At 40.0% G+C, this 20,386-nt stretch overlaps 1 protein-coding gene across 9 annotated transcripts in view; it reads right to left on the bottom strand.

Moving 5' to 3' along the window:
- pard3ab (par-3 family cell polarity regulator alpha, b) overlaps positions 1–20,386 on the bottom strand; it is a 249,256-nt gene that overhangs the window by 186,967 nt on the left and 41,903 nt on the right. For all 9 annotated transcript variants that reach the window (XM_007540092.2, XM_016664830.1, XM_007540095.2 and 6 more), the window contains exon 2: positions 18,622–18,723. In XM_007540092.2, the coding sequence (XP_007540154.1) occupies positions 18,622–18,723 (102 nt within the window). The remainder of the gene's footprint in view (positions 1–18,621; positions 18,724–20,386) is intronic.

Raw genomic sequence — 20,386 nt, 5'->3', positions numbered from 1 at the left:
ACAACGATACCTTTCACAATGCACATTGTTAGAGACGCAGCAGAGAGGGAAGAGCAAGCAAACAGGCTTATTTGCTGTGTGAACAAAGGGATGCATGTGACAGCTCTGCTGCTGCATTAGGAACAGAGAAAGGATTCGAAAAGAGCGCGTGACCCCGCGTTGTACGGCTGTGATCTTCGTTAAAAAGATGCTGCATGCTTGGCAGAAAAATGTCAGCAGAAAGGAAAATAATGGGAGCTGCAGCAGACGTCGTTTCCGTCCTCCCCACGATGTTTATCCTTTATCCCCGCTAAGGAAACGCTGCTAACAACGGTGTCGTCTCACAAGTTTCACAGATGAATCGCACATTTTTCCCCTCAACTCCTACAGAGACGAAGGCGTCTTCCTCTTCATCACAGTGATGAAGAGGTACAGGCTTTAACTTGTTAAAGTCAAAGCTTGAGGGAAAAATGAGCGGTTTTAATTAGATTTGTTCTAGGTGCAAAACAAACTTTTGAAGAAAAATATCCAGAAGCGATGGATTATGAAGATAAGGTTGATCGCAGCTCCAGGAAGTAAATACCAAACAATCATCATCAATACGTTTAAATTAGCTTTAGGATTTTAATTATTAATTTAAGCTTTTTTCTCAAAGCAAACAACTGAACTGCAAAAGTTTGAATCAGTCAAAAATGTTGACAGACTGAAATATAAGTTTTTAATAAATGGGGTTGTACTTTGTATTTTCTTTACAGGACCAAAGCCAACTAACTCAGTTGTGAAATTTTTTTGCAGATACTAAAATCATTGATTTAGGACAACAATGCTTCAAATGCAACTGGATAATACCGACAAACATTAAACTCCTGGAAACTCAAAAAAAAAAACAAAAAAAAAAAACCTCACCTCAACTGGAAACTTAAAGACCAGAATTGGACAAGAAGATTTCCAACGGCCAAAAAAAGTATATATTTAAAGGTGTATGTATAATTTTGAACCAATGAGGATGTAGTGAGGAAGTGGGCACTTTGCATTGCCTTGTTGCTGAGAATGTGCTGTATAAATAAAATTACCTTTAAGACCAGCTCTGATGGTCACTGCAGGAAGCAACGCCGACTTGGAAACCACTCAAAAACTCTCAACTTTTTCTGAAAACTACTGAAATAAATCTGAATTATGTATTTATCTTCATCACCGCAAATCCTTCTAGAAGAAAAAGGAAACAAAAGACTATTTCAGTGGTGAACAAATATAAAATAAGTCCAACCAATCTTTCAGATTCTCACCTTACAGAATAAAAGTTTTCAGCCAGACTTTGGACTTCTCCTGTCAGTGCCTCATTTTTCAGGTCCATTTACCTCATCACAGATTCACGAGCAAAAACGAAACAAACCGTGACCCAGGAATATTTTACAAACTACTTAAAATGCAAAACATTTCAACGTTTTCAACCGAGCATTCATTCCCAAACATTCCCAGCCAAATTCTCTGAATTTCCTCTCATGAGCTAAGCTGCAACTCCACGTCCGCGAATCTTTTCCTAATTCCTCATAAAGCTCCAGAACTAAGTTCCCATGACTGGGATAACACTCATCAAACCCCTCACATTACAAACATTGCACAATAATTACATCATTTTCATTGTACCATTAAAAAAATAGCTGCTTTCTGTTTAGTTGATCCCAGATAGATTCGGTCTAAATTAGCCGTGATCAACAGAAGTTCCCAGCGGGACGCCAACTTCACAGGAAATATTCCCGGTCGCTGGTGGCATTAAAGGCTTTATTATACAGAAATGGATATAGAAAATAATACGAACATGAAAAACAGAGAGAAACCTCAGTGGCTTGGCTGCAACATGACTGCTCAACGGCTCCGACATTAATTCAACTAAGAGGACAACAAGTGCTGCGGCGCTCCTCCAGGCAATTAATCTTGCGTGAGTCGAGCGAAGAGAGATTTCAGAGAGGACTAAATAAGTCTGCATAATTTTTCTCAGCCAATTACGGTGACAGGATGAAGAGAAGGGGGGTGAAGGTTGGGAAAGTTGGAAAAAGGTTGAGAGAGAAAACAACAGAGGAGGTTGGCGGTACATTTGAAACGACAAAAACTGACAAAGTGTGAAGATTTGAAGTGTGCAGAGGTTCTTCTGCTGAGGCAACAAGTCCAACATTTTTGCACCAGGGGCCAAAATCCCCAAGTTTAAAGTATTCATGGGCCATTTTTATTTCCCCCCCAATTAAAATGTTTAAAATATATTATTGGGAATTATCTCTGCTTTTTAAACCATAAAAACTATATTTAACATGTAAGTTTACATTTTATTGAACTTTTACAGTCATTTAACCTTTTGGGTTTATTACTTTCCATTTATTTAAAGTCTATAAAATGTTTTTACTTTATTCTCAGCAACAAAACTAAGACATTTCTACCTCAGACTTTGCTGCATTTGGCCAAATGGAGTGGATGTGTGTGTCCAAGCCTGCTGCACTGATCCGATTTTATTTTTATAATTAAATTTTTTATTGAGTTTCCACTTAGAACAAACACAACGAGCATAATCTGGTTGGTAATTTACATTAATTTCAGTATATTCTACATATTATAACTGAATGAATGAAATCTGTTTGACCGTCTTGTTTCTGATTTCTTCGTCTGCTGCTTTAACTTAGCAGTGAGTCGGTTTCTGGCCTTCAGACTCAGAGTCGTAACCACGGCCTGTGTTCAGAAAACTACGCCGATATTTTAGTTCCTCTTGGTGGAAGATGGTTTTTATTCTCTCTCCTCATTATGATCCTGCTTCTGCTCCGTCACGTAACGCCTCAAAAAGGAGATTTAACCGCTTTTTCATTGAAGGGAACATCACCATCTATTGTACATGTCCCCATAAATGAGTTTATGCCTCTGATGGCGACATCATTGGATGTTTATGGCTTCAATAATGACGGTTATCCGTCAGTGTAAGTGCATCGCTGACAGCTAAGCTTACTGAGGCAGCCAGAAAACGAAGCTTTTCACCGTCATACAGAACCAATTCACAACAAATGTTTTCTGCAGGCACTTTGAGACAATCCATGTCTAATAACATGGAATCCAATTCAGTCCAGATTGGAATCGGTCCAGTTCATTATACGGTCGTGGTGTTAGTCGTATTCTGACCCGGATGCACTCGGTACCAGCAGAGCTGATTGCATCGAGTCATCCTGAGCAAGCACCTGGTGACAGTGGAGAGAAACGTCTCCCTTTAAACGCGCAGAAAGCGGCCATTTTTCCGAAACCCAAAACCCGAATTTAATCTCAAAATTCTGCCAATCAAACACAAATAAATTAGCCAAAAGTTTCCAGTGGTGTGTCCATTGTGAGAATAATATGCATAACAGCTTTTTCCTTGTAGGAGCATTTGTAGGTTTTCATTTAATTCCCCTTTGGGATCATTAAAGTATTTTTGAATTTGAACTGAATTTAATTGAAACTTGTACACACAGAAAACCTGTCAAAAAGTTGTTTAGTAGATTTGAGTTTTAGGATAAGGTTTGTTTAATTGTGCATAAACAGTTTAAACAAGAAAAAACAGAATTCTGTCAAAATTCTGAGGATAAAGAAAATTCAGATTAAAATTGGAATTTTGAGATTAAAGTTGAATTTTGAGATTAAAGTCAAAATTATGATATTGGATAGATTTTTTTTTTTTTTGGTGACCATAACTCCCTTTCATAGCCATGCTTTAAATTTAAACAAAATTTAAATTTTAACCAGCTCATATATCTGCCTGACTGGGAATTTATTGAAATCGTGAAAATTTTCTTACAAGAACTGCGATTCATCACAACAATGATAAATTAGAAATGATGTTTAAAAAAACTCAAATTTTCTGTTTAGTCCTTTGTTTTTACCATTTTCTGCACTGCTGGTGGTATAAAAGCATCAACAAATAAATAAATTCAAAAATATGACTAAATGCAGTTACTGTGTGTAGAGTTAATTAGCTTCATCGTTGACTTTTTGCGTCAATGGTGAAGCTAATTTCAAAAACTGTATGTTTTCTAAGTGTGGCAAAGAAGTTATAAATATCTATAATGTTATCACAACAAATACAAAATACCAGGAACAGATTTTAGGTCGATATTTCTCACCCTACTGCTTTATAAAGCGATTTATTTTCCTTCACTGTTCAAATGTTGGCACAGAAAGTTCAGATAAGAGGCTGAGGTCACATATTCTAAGTTTTGAACTTCTTTGTGAGTTGCTCTTTTTTTAATAACTCATTATCAAATAAGTTTCAGACTTCTCAAGCCGAGCAGAAGAAAGTTCATCCTTTATCTTCCACTCTGCAGTTAATGTTAAATAAAGTCAGACAGGAGACCATGTGCCAATTACAGCCCGGCCTACTTTCTGTCGCTGGGCGGCCACACACCTTTTCTCATTTAGGTGCATCACTGGCCTCATGTGTGTCTGCACTCTCCCCTGCTGCTCTGTCTGAGATTGCAGAGGTTATTTCATAAAGGTCCATCTGCAGGCCCGCCTCAGACCCAATCATCCCCCCAGCAAATCTCATTTACACCAAACCCCGGGGACGCCGCAGCCATTTCTGCCGCCAAGTCTGTACAGCAGCAGCCTGTGGCGGCGACGAGTTAAAGCTGCAAAAACATGGCGGCGGCGGCGGCACTGAGGCCGTCCTTCACATCACTGTGATTCTCATCAAACTCTGGGCAGAGAACGAGATGATAAGAATAAAACTGCTTAAAGACGGATTAACAGAGACCTGGAGGGATTCAGATGGGGCAAAGAATCACATCTGAACTAATGCTGTGGAAAACAAACTGAGGGAGGGGGGGATGGACAGAGGGACGGATATACGGAGGGAGGGAGGGAGGGATGGTGGATGGATGAATATAAGAAATTCAATGCTCTGATTTAAATTAAAATGAAAAAGTTAAATAACTTCTAATCTTTTAAAAACAGAAATATGAGCTGATGCTGTGAAAAGTGAGGAGTTTTCCTCTCGTTCTTCATCTGTACTTTAATTCTGGTCGGGTTCTGGCGCCGGCCCGGCCCGGTCTCCTCTGTTCTCATGATATTCTGCTTCAGCACATCAGAATCAGGAAGCTGCTTCCTCTCTAATGCAATCAGGCTAAAATGAATGTAAATTCAGTGCCAATGCGACATGTAGCAGCTTTGTGACAAATGAAACCAAATCTTCATCAAAAAGACGACATTTTAAATGTTATCACTTATTCTGAGTGTTTTTATGCAAATGCAGCGAGAGCAAAGTGATTAAAGATACACTCTGCTCTCCGTAGATGGTGAAATTAGCATTTTTCCTCCAAGCTGAGGGAGACGGCAAGGAGGGATGTTGGCCTGATAAAAACACTGTGCTGCTCCCTGCTGGGCGGAAGATCTCCGAGGACCTGCTGCAGCAGCAGCAGCAGCAGCTGCTGCAGCAGCACCAGCAGCACCAGCACCAGCAGCACCAGCTGCAGCACCAGCACCAGCTGCAGCAGCACCAGCTGCTGCTGCAGCAGCAGAGTCTGACGATGGAGAGAGATGAAGGTCTTTCTTCATCGTCAGACTTATCAGCGTCTCTGCTGCTTGCATCATCACCATCATTGTCGTCGTCGTGTTCAGCAGCATCTCTGTTATGACAACCAAACATTCTGTGTTTGAAAATGTGTTTTGGGAGACGTGAGGAAATAAAGCCGAGCAGTTTGAAGGTTGCTCAACACTTTGCTGAACAGATTCAGCTTTTAGTTTGGAGAATCAAATGATTCCCTCGTCTCATTTCATTTTTTTTCCAGAAGTAAAACCCTACGCAGGGATACATCTGGAAATCTTTTCGGAACCACAACCAATAGCGGCTTAGGAAAATTGCAAACTATTTTTTTCAGTAATTATGAGAAGATTTTCCAGCGCCACTGTCTGCGGGACTTTTCAGCATTTCCAATAAAACCTGACTTTCTCGCGCTTTCCCTTTTCAAATGTCATACCGAGAAGGACCTCACAGCAAATATAGTCAATTCAAAAGTAAACGTCATGTCTCAGGATTACAAACAGCAGGCGAATCCAATAGTTTCTAAGTGTTTGAAGTTTGAACAGTCTTATTGAATTTTGTCCGACTGTTATGACATCATTCTGCATCGGAAAAAAACTAATCAGTAAGCAATGACTGAAAATTATAATTATGAGATTATGAGAGAAGTCAGTAGCTGCATTCCCATTTCACATGGAAATGCAGCAACAAATCCTTGTTGCTAATGATGAAAAAACTAAATTTTGCATTGAATAAATGAAATTAAAATCACATGAATACGTTTGTTCACGTGATAAGTCTTTACAGAACATGGCATGATGGATGTAAACAGCTACATGAGATTTACTCATAAATTAGCGATGGTCATCATCTACCAGCCAATCAGAGGAGACCCTGGCGTCTTATTCAGGCGTCATGGAAGCGGCTATGTATGCAACATTTTAGGGAAACTGTAGTCCAACACGTTTGAATGAGACAAAACATTTATGCTGTCAGAGGCCTGATTCAGCCAGCCGCACATCGTCTGTAGAAAAAAACCCAGCAGTCATCCTCACGCTACTGTCGTCTTTTTTGTCGTTTCTGCCAGTAGTAACATCCAGCTGTTGATCATGTGACTTGTGTGATGTGAAAATGACGTTTCCATTGTAGTTTTGCTAAATATATCTATTTCAATGCGGCTGAAAAACCCACCATTCATCCTAGGACAACAGTTTTTTGTGAAGAATTTGACTTTTTTTTTATTTTTTTTTTTTTATTGAATTTCTGAAAATAAGTTTGCTTAAAGAAAATATGGCAGTTTGTGAAGTTTTACGGTTAATGGGAACCCAGAAGTGCATCACATTAAAATCCCACCAAACTTGGTTCCACTCCTCATCCAAACAGACAGGAGTTGTAGTCATCGCCATTAGTTGTGTTTTCTTTTCATTAGTTTGACATCATCTTGTGACGATACTGTTCAATCTCTCTAAACTTTAAAGTCAATTCATAAACGAATCCATTTATTATCAGTATTATAAATCGTTCTATAAGCGCTGGTGCTTCTTCTGTGCATACGGGTCGCTTTTGGGGACGTAAAACGTTTACACAAAAGTCTCATTGCAGTCGAGTTAATTAGCAGTATGAACAACTACACAAATACAATCAGATTTCAGCTAAAAATTGGAGTTGAGCGTGAAGGCCTGCTGTGCGAACGCAGCCACAGCGTTGCGTCTTTAAGGCCGGAGTTGACCTTCTCAACGGAAGTGCCTCTTTCCCAAACACCTCACATCCTCGCTCTTTAGTCACTTCATGCATGAGCCGATAACAGGATGTCTCACCGCTCGGCTTCGGTGTTTGGCTGGGATCTGATAGAGTCAGAAAGCGGAGCGACTGGCCACGAGTCAAGAATCCGCTCGTTTGAAAAACAGGAGAAGGGTTCCTGAGATTTTAACGCCGAGGAGGAAGACACACTTCCGCGCGCCAGCCAGCGCCGGCTTGGCCCTTGCAGATTAGAGGTAATGGCTTGAACATGTGCTGAGTGCAGAGAGGTGGCCGGCCTTATCCTGACGGGTCAGAGCCAGTCAATGAATGAATGCATGAATGAGTGAATGGCAGGATATCAGGGCAGTCAATCACATCTGACAGTCCTGCTCCAACTAAACCCAGGAAGGTTTTCTGCTCCTACAGAAGCAGAAAACTAAGATTCCTTGGACTCTGATTCCAGATTATTAATGGAATATTTGTATGTTTGTGGATTTTTCCATATATAAAACTGCAGTTTGGAAAGTGATTTATACCTCATCAGTGCTTCCATAACAAGAAAGCCAAACCATGTAGGGTGCAATGATGGTTGACGCGTTTATGGCTGGTGTTTGCAAAGCAGCCAATCCAGGAGTGCCACTTATTTTAATTGGTGTTGATTAGTGAAAATAAGAAAGTCTGTAGGTATTAGTATCTGCTGTAGTGCTAAGACGGTTTATTTAAGTATTTAAACTATAAAATAGGCAGATAAAAATGTTTTTAAGAGATGGATTTAGCTGTGCTCCCTAACCTCTGCTTACAAGTAAGTGTACTTTACCGTTATATAAAAAACTTCAAATAAAGAAAGCTGATAACAGTGAAGCCGTAGCATGTTTTTTTATAGAATAATGATGATAAACATGAGATTTTAGGTGGCCACATCATGTGGTGGATCGATGAGAATGGATCTTTTTCTTGGAGGTCAGGGAGTTTATGATGAGTAGAGTCGAAACCGAACGCTAAGAGAACGTCTACAGTGCACTGTGGCGCTGGTCTTCATCATTTTTATAAATTAATCATTTTTAAAGCCCCAAATAACAAATTATCAAACAAAGTTTGCTTATTAATCCGTAAATGCCTGTCTTATCGTAAATTACAGTAATAAATTACGGTTTATTTTCCGACTTTGATTTATTCCCATGCACCAACAGTAACAGGAAGTGACTGCACTGATTTCAGCACAACATCCTGTTTGTTCGCCGATCAGATCCTTGTCACTTCCTGAAGTAGGAAGTAAAACCTACAGAGGAATTTATAAAAAATGTTAAAGTTTTATGTGTGTAAATTGTATTTTACTGCTCATATAAAAGTTATTGAATGTATTCTGCTTGCGTCTGCCCCCCACCCACCACTGGACCGTAACACAGAATACGAGCTTCTTCCTGTCAGGCTGATGCTCACAGATACTGTAAAAGCAGCTGAACGTTAAACACATTCCCAGCAGACGGAAAGCCCCCAGCGGGGTGTGATGTAAGGCCTTGGAGCCTTATTAAGAGTCCAGCTTCATCCTCCTCATCCTCCTCTTCTGGACCCCTCTAAGCAGCAGGTTCATGTCAAACTTCTCAGCATTAAGTGCTTCTACACTCGGATCCACACTGCCCCCTGGTGGTGGAGGAGGAGGATGAATCCAGGAGCGTTTAGATGAGGAAAACCTCAGTAAATTGAATTGTGAGGCAGCAGATCCAGTCTGTTTAACATCTATGTCAGCCTTTGTTAAATAAGAGACGAAGCAGACCCACAATGCACCAGTACCAAACCCAAACAGGCGGTTCTCACACACCAAAGCTGGCTGGTCCTGCAATATGTCCAGAACTCCTTCGGTTTATTCAAACAAAGCAGAAGTTTGGCTTTTTATTTGTTTTTTTCTGGTAAGATGAAACTACAAAGATGAAGTAGGTTTGGTCAAAGCAAATTGCAGTACTTTAAAATTTCACCCACTGATGAGAGAAATTTAAATGGATTAAGAGATAATTGGATGCATTTGTTGTACATAAAGTATTTCTCCAGATGTTTCAAACCAAAATCCAATCCAGACTCAAATTTCTAAAGTTTTTACCTCTAATTTTCCTTTCTCAGACTGAAATGCTTGCAGTTGTCGGTCTGGTTTTGTCTTCCAGGTTCAAATTTCCGGACTTTTCACTTCAGATTTCACTTTTTCTGACTGAAATGTCCAGAATTCTCAGCCTGGTTTTGTTTTCCAGGGTCACATTTTCTGAATTTTTCATCTAGTTTTACTTTTTCAATTGTAAGTGTCCAAAGTTCTTGGTCTGGTTTTGTTTTCTGGGTTCACATTTACCCTACAGTTTTACTTTCTCAGTCTTAAATTTCCAAAATTCCCAGTCTGGTTTTGTTCTCCAGGTTCAGATTCTCAGAGCTCTCCCTCCAGTTTTACTTTCTTAGATGTAAAAATCCGTAGTTTGACTCAGATTTTCAGCTTTTCTTTTGCAGGTTGAAATGCCCAGAGTCCAACATTTCTCTCCAGATTTAAATTTTCTTCAGTTATGCATTATATTTTTACTTTTCAAAGACCAACTTTTTAATTTTATCAGCTTTGCTTATTTTTCTTTTTTTAAATCAGTCCAAATTTACTGGTAGTGCTCTACCAGTGCTCTAATTAGCGGCTTCCTCCAGTCTTTGTGCTTTCTCAACACTTTCACCCTGTGCAGTTTATTACATCAGATAATAAACTGGCATTTTATTGTCGTAACCCAGCCCCCCAACTCTGCTGCTAAATCCACAAACATGGAACCATTCCAGGGGAAATAAACAAGCTTGTTTCAGCAAAGATCTTAATCAGCAAAATACAACTTTTCCAACTTTTGTCCTAAACTTAATAATCAATCTTTGGTTTATTTTTAACCAGTAAAAGTTGAAGCAGCCTATTATTAGAGACATAATAGGTTGCTTCAGAAAACTGATTTGTGTAAATTAACAAACACAAACATTAATAACCCACAAAGTCAGAAAATTAGAGTAAAATCAAACAAACTTGAGTTAATTGATTTAAATAAAATCGTCCTCTGGCGCCCCCTGGTGTCTTAAATGTGACTAACACTGACAGATTATTTTCAGCATCAGGTTTGAATCAATCAGCCAGACCAGAACCAGAACTGTTCCATCAACAGTCCAGATTCATCCGTTTCTCCTGTTACAAGATCAACACACATGACAAACTAAAACAGTTTGAGGTTGAAGTAGAAACAGAGTGAGAACTTCAAGATCTCACCAAGAATTCAAAACACCAGCCAAACCCTCATTAAGTGCTTTTAAAAACTGATGTTTATTTTTCTTTATTTTGGGAGGGAAAAAGGAAAAATAATTTGGTTATTTAACCCCATAAGATTCAGTGTTGTCATACTAAAACATCTCTATTTCAAGCAAAACATTTTTTTTTTTTTTTTACTTTTCCTCTTTTCTTTATCCAAAACGTTGCGTTTGAATCCTGTCGTTCAGTTTTGGAATGTCATTGGAGAGAAAATTCTCTACAAAGGGTCACAAACTTTAAAAAAAATGTATAAAAAATAGTCGTAATATTACATTTTCATAAAAACATTCTGAAAATATATTTTTTATCACTAAAGGACTCGTAAAGAAACGTTCATCATATTTTCCAAGCAAATATAAATAAAACCCTATAATATTATATTGAATATACACCATACATATTAAACCCTGATGAACAGAAACAAACATCTGCACCACCACATCCGTTAAAGTCCATAAATCATATAAGAAAAGGTAAACCACATAAAGACACCTGCAGTTACAGAACGCCACCACTAGAGGGAAGACCAAGCCTGTGGTATCAGGTTTTCTTTAGCATCATAGCGACAGGGGGCAACATGAGGACTACTGTTGAATCAAAGCTGCAAACCTGCGACTAACACATATTAAAGCCTCAAATAACCTCAAATTACAGACATGTTTGTAAGAAAAACGTATTTTAGAGCCTGAACCAAAACATCTGATCCAACAAGGGGTGAAGGGTGTGCAGATAAGACGGATGAAGAAAAGATAAGAGAAGAATAGGCAGAGGATAGAAGGGGGAGTCCTAATCTCATTACAGCCGACACACACACAGATATCTGTTGTAATCCTGACAGTCCTGTTGGCTCCACATACAAAGGCTTTGTCTTCTCCGGACACCTTCCTCTGCATAATTAAGACAAAGCACACACATCTAGAAAACCCAGCATCTGCTCTTCAGTTTCTCAAACGAGATTTCGCTCCTCATTATCATATATTGTGACAATGCAAACAATTCACAAAAAACACAGGATTCCTTTAACTTGAATCACTAAAAGGCAGATGTGTTCACAAGTTATCAGTTTTTAAATGCCTTCAAATCCTGGAACATTGTAATTTTTGGAGTCGTTGACTTCATCCCTCTAAAATCTGTTTTTTCCTCGATGCAAGGTGTTCTGGAGATAAAACATGTTGGTTCGATGACCCATTCAGGATGGGAGTTTTAGGAGAAGAAGCCTTGAAGCAATCGTGGAACGAGGAAGCAGACTTGTTAAGATAATTGAAATAAAAACCTGCAATTATCCTGAGGGACTTGGCTTGCACAAAGTTTAGGCATGTACGACACACGCAGGCAAACAACGTCGTAATCATGACTCAGGCTGTGTGGGTGACAATTATCTAAGGCGAAATTGCTGAGGCTGCCCGAGTGTCTGTGAGTAACCACTTCACAAAGCAGCTTGGACTTTAGAAAAGGTGCAATTTTATATATTTAAGGCCTCAGTCGTATTATCTGCTGTAAAACTTTGTAGGTTTGGTTCAAATGATAGAAAAACCTGGAAACTGTTGTTGGTCTCTCCACAAAAAAATCTATCGTTTTCATTTGGGGTCAAAGTTCAGAGATGCTAAACAGCTGCTCCCCGTCATACAAAATATATCAATGCCAAAAAGGATGAACAGAAATCTGCAAAGCAACAAACCAAAACCGAACAGCGCTAATCTGGAGATAACAGCAAAATACAAGAAAACAAGTCAAACTGGGATCAAGTAGTTTTATTATTGTTGGACTTAAAATAATAATTTCCTGTCAGCTGAAGTGGCAGTAAAGGTTCACTTCAACACCAACTGAGGACATTTCATTGTAATAAATACATTTCTGTCTAGTTTTCTTATAATAAGTGGAGTTGCTGCTTCATGTTATGAATAAAAATGTCTGAACTTTCTAGGTAAACGTTGGTACGGTTGCAGTTCAGACCAGAGGAAGCAGCTTTCATCCATCAGGTGGGTGGGCAGAGTCTCTGTTTGCAGAACAAAAGGCTGGAGGTTGGAACACGACCAGCAGAAACGTCTCCAGGTTTCAGCAGCTTCCAAAGCATTTTTTGCTACATGTGTTTAAACTTGCGGCTGCTTCTTTCTAGATGTTAAACCATAGGTTGATGTGAGGCAATTATGAAATCAATCTGAACACAGACACAGGACAAGCCGTAACCTGAAGCTGCTAGACGGTTTCTGCCTGGTTAAAAGGCCCTTCAGATAAGGTGAAGTGGTGCAGGCTTTGCTGACAGATGGACTTCCTCTGCATCACGTTTTAAAGCACCGATTAGTTCATGTTTCCTTCAGTCAAGGTGACAAATACTTGTTTTACAAATGGGGAGAAAAACAAGAATGTCAGAAAGGCCTCTGCTCTCTGAAACCACCCATTCTGGACAGGGAACACACTACTGGATTAAAAATAATTTAACGTTCCTTTGGGATTGATAAAGTATTTTATAAAATACTCCCTGCACTGCAAACACACATTTTAATGGCATCTCCAGCTTTTTCTGTTCACCTTCCTAAAATATTTGTCTGCTTTTCCGATCATGCTGCCAAGTTATTCACTTCAAGGCTGCGTTCACAGTGGCAAACCAAAAGCAGGAAGTGGACTACGGTGCAGGGCATGCTGGGTAAATGCAACCAAATCTAGAGTAAAATCCTACAAGCACTAAAATCTGACGCTGCTCCATTTTTGTTTCCATTTTGTGCAGAAGGAAGTTGTGTTCAGTGTCTTCTTCAGAGATTGCGTCATTTCCTTCACTGTTTCTTGGTGCAGCGCCCCCAGAGGCCAGGAGGGGAACAGGCTTTTCAATTATTTTTGGTTCATTTGGCTCAATGCAGTGTGAAAGGCAACTTGCGGCGGTTGAAATGTTACCAACCTTACTTGTTTCTTCTTGTTTATTTTGTTTATTGTTTTCGGCCTTTTTGCAAAATTTTAATTTTCACCTAACTTTCACCCATTTTGGTCAGTATGGGTCCCTTAATGAGGGACTTCCTAAAACACCTCTTCCATCCAGCTGAATCTGGTATAAAAACCATCCGGTTCTCATTAGGAGGGAAAGAGAGGACGAGGAAGAAGAGGAGGGCCAGTGTGGAAGAAATGAGGTCATCAGCCGCCCTGCCTCTGGACTGAGACTGGAGGAGGGGTCGGTTCGATGAAACGGAGACGCTCAACTCTCAGCGTTACGATGAAAGATAAGACAGGAAGTCATCAGGCTTTCTGAGTTTTATCATGAATCACATCCTGCATTATTCACCTTTTATTCGCTGGGATGTCTTGGAGGAATTTCCTGGTAAGAGAAAATTCTCAGGAAATCATACTTATTTCTGTTTGCAAACCGGAAACCACGTGGAAACTGTTCCATCATCGGAGCAGCGCGTCAACCTGGACCCCAGGAATGTCTTCCAAACACAAGAGGCTGTTCTGATTCACCCTTTAAACCACCACACATGCTCTGGCTGACCTCTCATCCATCCCAGCAATGCTGTTGTTGGAGCAGCTCCACTCAGGCACCGGTCCAGGCCGCAGTCCCGTCACAGCAGCTCTATCTATGGTCTCCATCTCCCTAGATGGCTTTCAGGCGACGTGACAGACAACGCTTCAGTTAGTTTTACCGGGTAACGGCGAGGAATCAGGCGCCAGAACAGCAAAACTACCAAGTTTATATGAAACGGTGCCAAATGTTGTCCAGATTGTCCAAAATATAAGTATTTAAAGGAACGCGTTATGCAAAATTCATATTTTTCATGGTTTTGTACTTCCATTTGGGTTCCTGCTGCACCTAAAAACAGCACAAACACTTTAAAAAACATCCAGTCACTTTGTGGCAATACATAGTTCTCATGTGACGTCACTTCTGGGACAGCCATCTTGGTAGGTATCGGAAACTAATTGTCGTAACAGTTGCTATGGAGTTGCTATGACAACAATAAACAAGCCACAAACTTAGAACTAGCTCTCACTTCATTCATATCTGACTTATAAACAACAGAAGTACATTACAACTACTTAATTACAGTTTTTGAGTATTCCATCTTTATTGGTTTGTCTGTGCTTTGGCTGCAATTACCTACCAAGATGGCGGTTCAGTGGCGCAGATCGCTTCTGGTTCAGACTTGTGGGATCTTTGTGCAAGTTGATGTTTTTCGGTGTCTGGAAAATGAGTCCTGTCAAAAACCCTACGGAATATAACGTCACAAATTAGCAGGCACTGCCCGTTACCTAGCAACCACAGCGAAGCCCTGCCTGTTTCCTAGCAACCACAGCTGAGTTCCAGCATGTTTGGTTTTACTGCTGTACAATGGCTGCTGGAAATGACAAGTGTTTTGTTGTCGACTCACTACCCAGAAACAACTTGCTGCCTTCTTGTTGGATGTACATGAGGCTCTACTAATGCTTTTCAAAGATGTACAGCTGTATAATTGTGCATCTGTTTCATCGTGAGATTTGGAGAGGTGTGGCCAGCAGCAGCTTATCTGGATTTGAAGAGACAAGATCCCCAAGCCAGCTAAAGGTACAGAACTGATCAGACTAAAATATCAATCATTATCAATGAATGATGAAATATAACGAACATGTTATGCTTCGCCCACAGACATGTCCGAACCTGTTCAAGGAAGCACCACAGGTCAACTAAGTATTTATTCAGAAAAATATCCAGTCAGCACCTCCAGCACAGGAGGCCCGGTGGGATTTCTTTCACTGCATCTTATCGTCTAAGCACTTAGAAAAATCAATACAGAAACAAACACCAGGTCAATAACTGTAGAGAAACTCTTCTTTTGTGGTGAGTCAGCCTTTCTTTCATCCACATGTTCTCAATTATGACGCCCTCCAATTACCAGGCTCATTATTTTATCACTTCAGCACCTTGAAGTCAGTCCGTTTACTCTGAGACAGTTTAAAACGGAGCATGGAGCGCCTGGCAGCCGGCTCCTCTGCTGATATTCTGTGACGGGGTAAACGGAGCATCGAAGCGGCCGCTTGGGGAAACTCCTCTGGGTTTATTTAACCTTCTGGCCGCGTCCCGACCGTCACTCCGCCTGTCTGAAGCGCAGGCAGGCTGCTCTATATTCAGCTCATACCAAGAAAGGGCTGGGATCAGCAACAAACACAAAAATCAACTATCTGAGGTGGCCTTCATAACAAAAACTCAAAATCTGCAGAAAACTGGATGCTGACTTTCAGCTAGAACGTCTGTGTTGGATTATTAAAATGAGAAAATCTAATTATTTTAAGAATAATGCACGCAGAGAGCCTAAAACCCTCCGTGGTCGACGCATAAACACAGAAATGTGGCGTTTCCATCACGCCGGGTTGGGCAGCTCGAGTTTCTGTCGAGGATCTCCGTGTCTCCGTGTAATTTGTGGACAGTGTGAGCAATCCTGCGCAAAGCAACTAATACTGAACTTTTCTTTTTTTGTTCTTGGGTCCAGATGTGACTTTGCTTTTTAGTTCAAAGACATTTTAATGGAAAAGAAAAAAAAATCGCAGAATCTTCCAGACTGGAGTCGTTTTGAGAAAAGAAAGAACATTTAAAGACAAAATGCAACAAATACAAAGATAGAGCCTGAAGGAAGGAAGAATGAATGAAAGAGAGAAAAAAGAAGGAAAGACTAAAATGAGAGAAAGAGCACAAGGAACTTCAGCAAAAAGAAAGAAAAGAAGGGAACATGTAAAGAAGGGATGAAGGAGGAAGCAAAGGTTGAAAGACAGAAAGTTAAGAGGAAGAAATACAAGAAAGAGAAGAAGAAAGTTTTAGACGACGTATAAGGAACAGAAAATGAAAACAGACGTTTTGTAAACTCAGATTTACTTTTCAGTTTTGCCCAGACAGTGTGGCATCTGTCTTTACCTTAAATCAACATCTGGACACAAAATGTGCAACACAGTCATGTGGCTTTTTTCAGCTTAACATTTTAAATATCGACCAAATACTGAAAAGCATCAGAGTTCAGATATTATCCGCAGGACAGATGCTGGAAACAGAGTTCAACCAGTTCAACTCAAAACTGGACTGATTGTTTTCCAGTTTGAACAATAAAGAAACATTCAGTCTCAAACTGGCAGCCAAGATAAATGAAGTATTTCCCATTAAATTCTCAGAGAGCAGAGCTAATAAAGGTCATTTATCAATAAAGAATCTGGTCTCATTTTATAAGAAGAAGATGGAAAGGGAAGGAAACAGTGAGTGAGGGAGGAAGGGCATATGGGAAAATAATCAACAAGTCTGAGGACGAGCTGCCGCTTTTCCTGGCAGACGTCACACTTTCTGAATCCGTATAAAAGCTGATAATTGCAGACATGACTGGGCTGCAGGGGCCTCGATCACAAAGCGAAAGCACCAGAAAGCTTCTGGATATTACACTCTGAAGATTCCAGCGTGAGCTTATAAATGTGTCCCAGTGTGAAGAGCCAGACATTCCTTCCAGCCTTTAAAAAGCTCCAGAGGAATATCAGAGCCGAGTCGCCAGGAGACCACCAGTCATGTTCAGAGGGGCAAACACCCTCACGCATGTTTTATATGTTCCTCCTCTCCGTCTCATCTCGCTCCAGGTCTACGTCAGCCCGGATCAATGGAGATACGAGGCCGACATCAAAATAAATACAGCTCATCTTCACCCCTCAAGGGCATCAAACTGGACTTTAACAGGGCCAAAATGGCACCAGCAGGCCCAAAAAATGTTTCACATTTATTCACCTAAATCATATAGTTAGTGGTGCTGAGGTTTCCAGGAAGCAGCTTTTAGTAGCTGATAGCTTCTCCACGCTAGTGTAACAGGTTAAATGTGTCTTTAAGTCAGGGGTGTCCAAAGTGCGGCCTGGGGGCCATTTGTGGCCCTGAATACTTTAAACTTGGGGATTTTGACCCCTGTGCAAAACATTTGGACACCACTGCCCCAAGCCTGAATTTCACCAAATCACCCATTACTTGTCATGTAAATGTGTTTGTTTTATTTTACTAGTTCCTGTTTGAAGTGAGCATTTCCCATTGCACTTGAACGCACCTCATGCAGCGCAGCCATATAAAGTGATGCATGCAGGAAGGGGTTAAACGCTGCGCTGGGTCCAGATTAAAACATTTTTAACTCACATTCATAAGTTATATATTAGTGTGTTTGAGCGGATGTGTCTTTTCTTTCATTGTGGGTTTTTGTCTGGAAAATTGGATAAGAAATTAAATCATATTTAAATACACTAATATAAGTTCTTGTGTTATGCAACATTAGCTTGATTTCACACAGTTGTGCAGGGTTTTGTTTTTTTGTTGGTTTTTTGTTTGATTTTTCTAATTTTTCTTCATTTTGTATGCATTTTCTTGTAAGGGGAGATCAGATTATTCTGTGTTTCTGATCATTTCAGTGCCGAATGAAAATAATCCAAACATTTAGACAGAAAACCAAATCACTCACCAACCAAAGAGTGATGCTTCAATGCTGCCAACAACAAGGCAGGTCAGTGAATCTAATAAAGCTTTTGAATATCAGCCGGCTCTCAGTTCTTCTTTGCACGTTTTATTGCAGATATATGCAAATTATAAACAAATTGAGTAGTTTAGATAACTGATATGAGTTAACAACAAAGAGCCCGGACCTCCATAAACCTTAAAATAAATCCTTTGATTCTCAAGTTTTCAGCACGTTCAGTAAACCATCACAGAAAATCACACCCACACCGTTTCAATGTCCGGTTTGCATTACAAAAACAAAAACAAGCAAATAAATTTCTCAGCAAATCCAACCTCTGACCCCATGTTACAACAGCTTCTGCTCTCAGCCACCGTCCACGTTTTGTTTCAGATAACAGAATTTGACCCCGTGACCTCTGAGCGATAAATCGCGGTTCGCTTCTCTGATGTCAGGTTCACACTCTGAGCACTTCCAAAGACGATGAGAGGAACAGAGGAGCCAAACTTAGCCGGGACGTCAGGATGACGAGTTCAAAGGGTCCAGGATTTACAGCCGAAACTGTTTCACTGATCAATGTAAACAACGGCGCTAATGTCTCAGACAAAAAGAGGCACAAGTGTATAAAACCCATCAGGTTATCAACTCACTCTGTCTTTGTCGTCAGCCACGTCACAAAGCACGTCGTCCAGGTCGAGGATCCCGCCGTCGCCGTGCTCCAGTCGGTGGACCTGCAGCCAGTAGTTCGCATCCTGTTAGACAGGAAGACAAGGAAAAAAAGTGGTGAATAAACCCAATAATTAACACTCAGTGATTTATTTAAAACTGAAACCAAAGAAAAACAAAAAGGTTAAACTTCCTACACATTTTTCAGTTTATGCTCTCCAAAATTCAATTTGCAGTTCAAATTGATTTCTCTCTCCCTTGGATATTTTTACCTTTTTCATACAAAGGACAAATACTGGATGGACAAACCGAAGGACAGACTGACTGGACGGACAGATGGATGAACAACAGGACCGTGAATGAACTATGGAAATATTTATGAACTTTTCTCCCTCCTCCATTCAGATATGAAATAAAAAAACATTTCCAGTCAGATCAGGAACATCTTAAATAAACTTTAAAACCTTCTGACACGAACGGGTGAACATCTTCAAACGAGAACAAACGTAACAGGATGGACTGGCGGTTGAAAGCGTAACTGGTACAAGAACGTAATTATCCTCTAAAAACATCATGGTGGCTGAAATCCAGAGTTTATCAGGGGATATGTACTGAAACACGACATTCATCTTCTCCAGATGCCACTGATGTTCACTGAGGCCTCAATAATCATCAGAGCTTGACGGGAATCCACGCTCAGCTACTGCAGATAGATTCCCACAGCCAACGCTTTGACATTTAGAAACACACAAAAAAAAAACAGAAATAAAGATCTTTATCAATTTGTCAAAGCTAGCAGGAAAAACTTCAGATATGCATTTAAGGCAGAAATTATCAATAAATGGTAGATTTAAAAAAAAAAAAAAGGTGTTTAAAGGATTTACAATGATTGCACAATCAAGAATGTTTATCCAAGGGTTTTGATATGCAAAATGTACACCTTTGTGTAATCACTCATGAGAACAAACAAGGTCTCGCCCTGGTTAGCTTGTGTATTATGTTCATTTGTGTTCAGCTGCAGAGCGTGCAGCACGTGGGCATCAGTCAGCCTGGCAGGTACAGCTTCGCTAAACGCACGATAAACAGATGAGAAAGACGAGCAAAGAGGCAGAAAAAGCATGAATACGGCGCTGCTTTTAATCAGCGTGAGGGGATTCACATGAAGGCTGTTAAACAACAACATGTTGCTGATAAAATGGGACAATGGATCCTTTTAGTGAGACTTTCATTTCCTCAAAGTCAGAAACAGTCAGCAGATTGGTCAAAAATACTTGGTTTTTAAAAGTCTGTAAATACATGCAGGGTCCAACAAGTCTAAATTTAACAGCATGAAATTTATGTGGTTTCTTTCTTTCTATATTGTGAATAAAATGCCAAATTTATTTTTTAAATATTTATTTTGAGGATCCACCTGTTCAGCCTTTGTCTGTCCCAGTTAAAAAAAGGATTTTTTTCTAAACATCCATTCTCTCTCATGTTACTGTACTAAGGAATCATGTTTCACTGCATTACATTCAGCTCAACACCGTTTGGCACCAGGCGTAAAACATGAATAAAACTTCTTCAATTTAAGTGCATTGCATTACATTATGTACCAGTTTTCGTAAGGAATAATGGATGCCCCCAAATGTTGATTGATTTTAAAGCTGTTGAGCATTCAGAAGAGACAAGTGTCACAAGATCATAAGACAAAGGAAGCCAAGAAAAAACAAACGATGCTTCAAACATGGTTTATGTCCGCATTTACCA

The sequence above is a fragment of the Poecilia formosa genome, unplaced genomic scaffold (genome assembly GCF_000485575.1).
Source record: "Poecilia formosa unplaced genomic scaffold, Poecilia_formosa-5.1.2 Scaffold515, whole genome shotgun sequence".
NCBI classification, from domain to species: domain Eukaryota; kingdom Metazoa; phylum Chordata; class Actinopteri; order Cyprinodontiformes; family Poeciliidae; genus Poecilia; species Poecilia formosa.
Note: the sequence above shows the minus strand (reverse complement) of the source record. Positions and strands in the feature narration are given on the sequence as shown.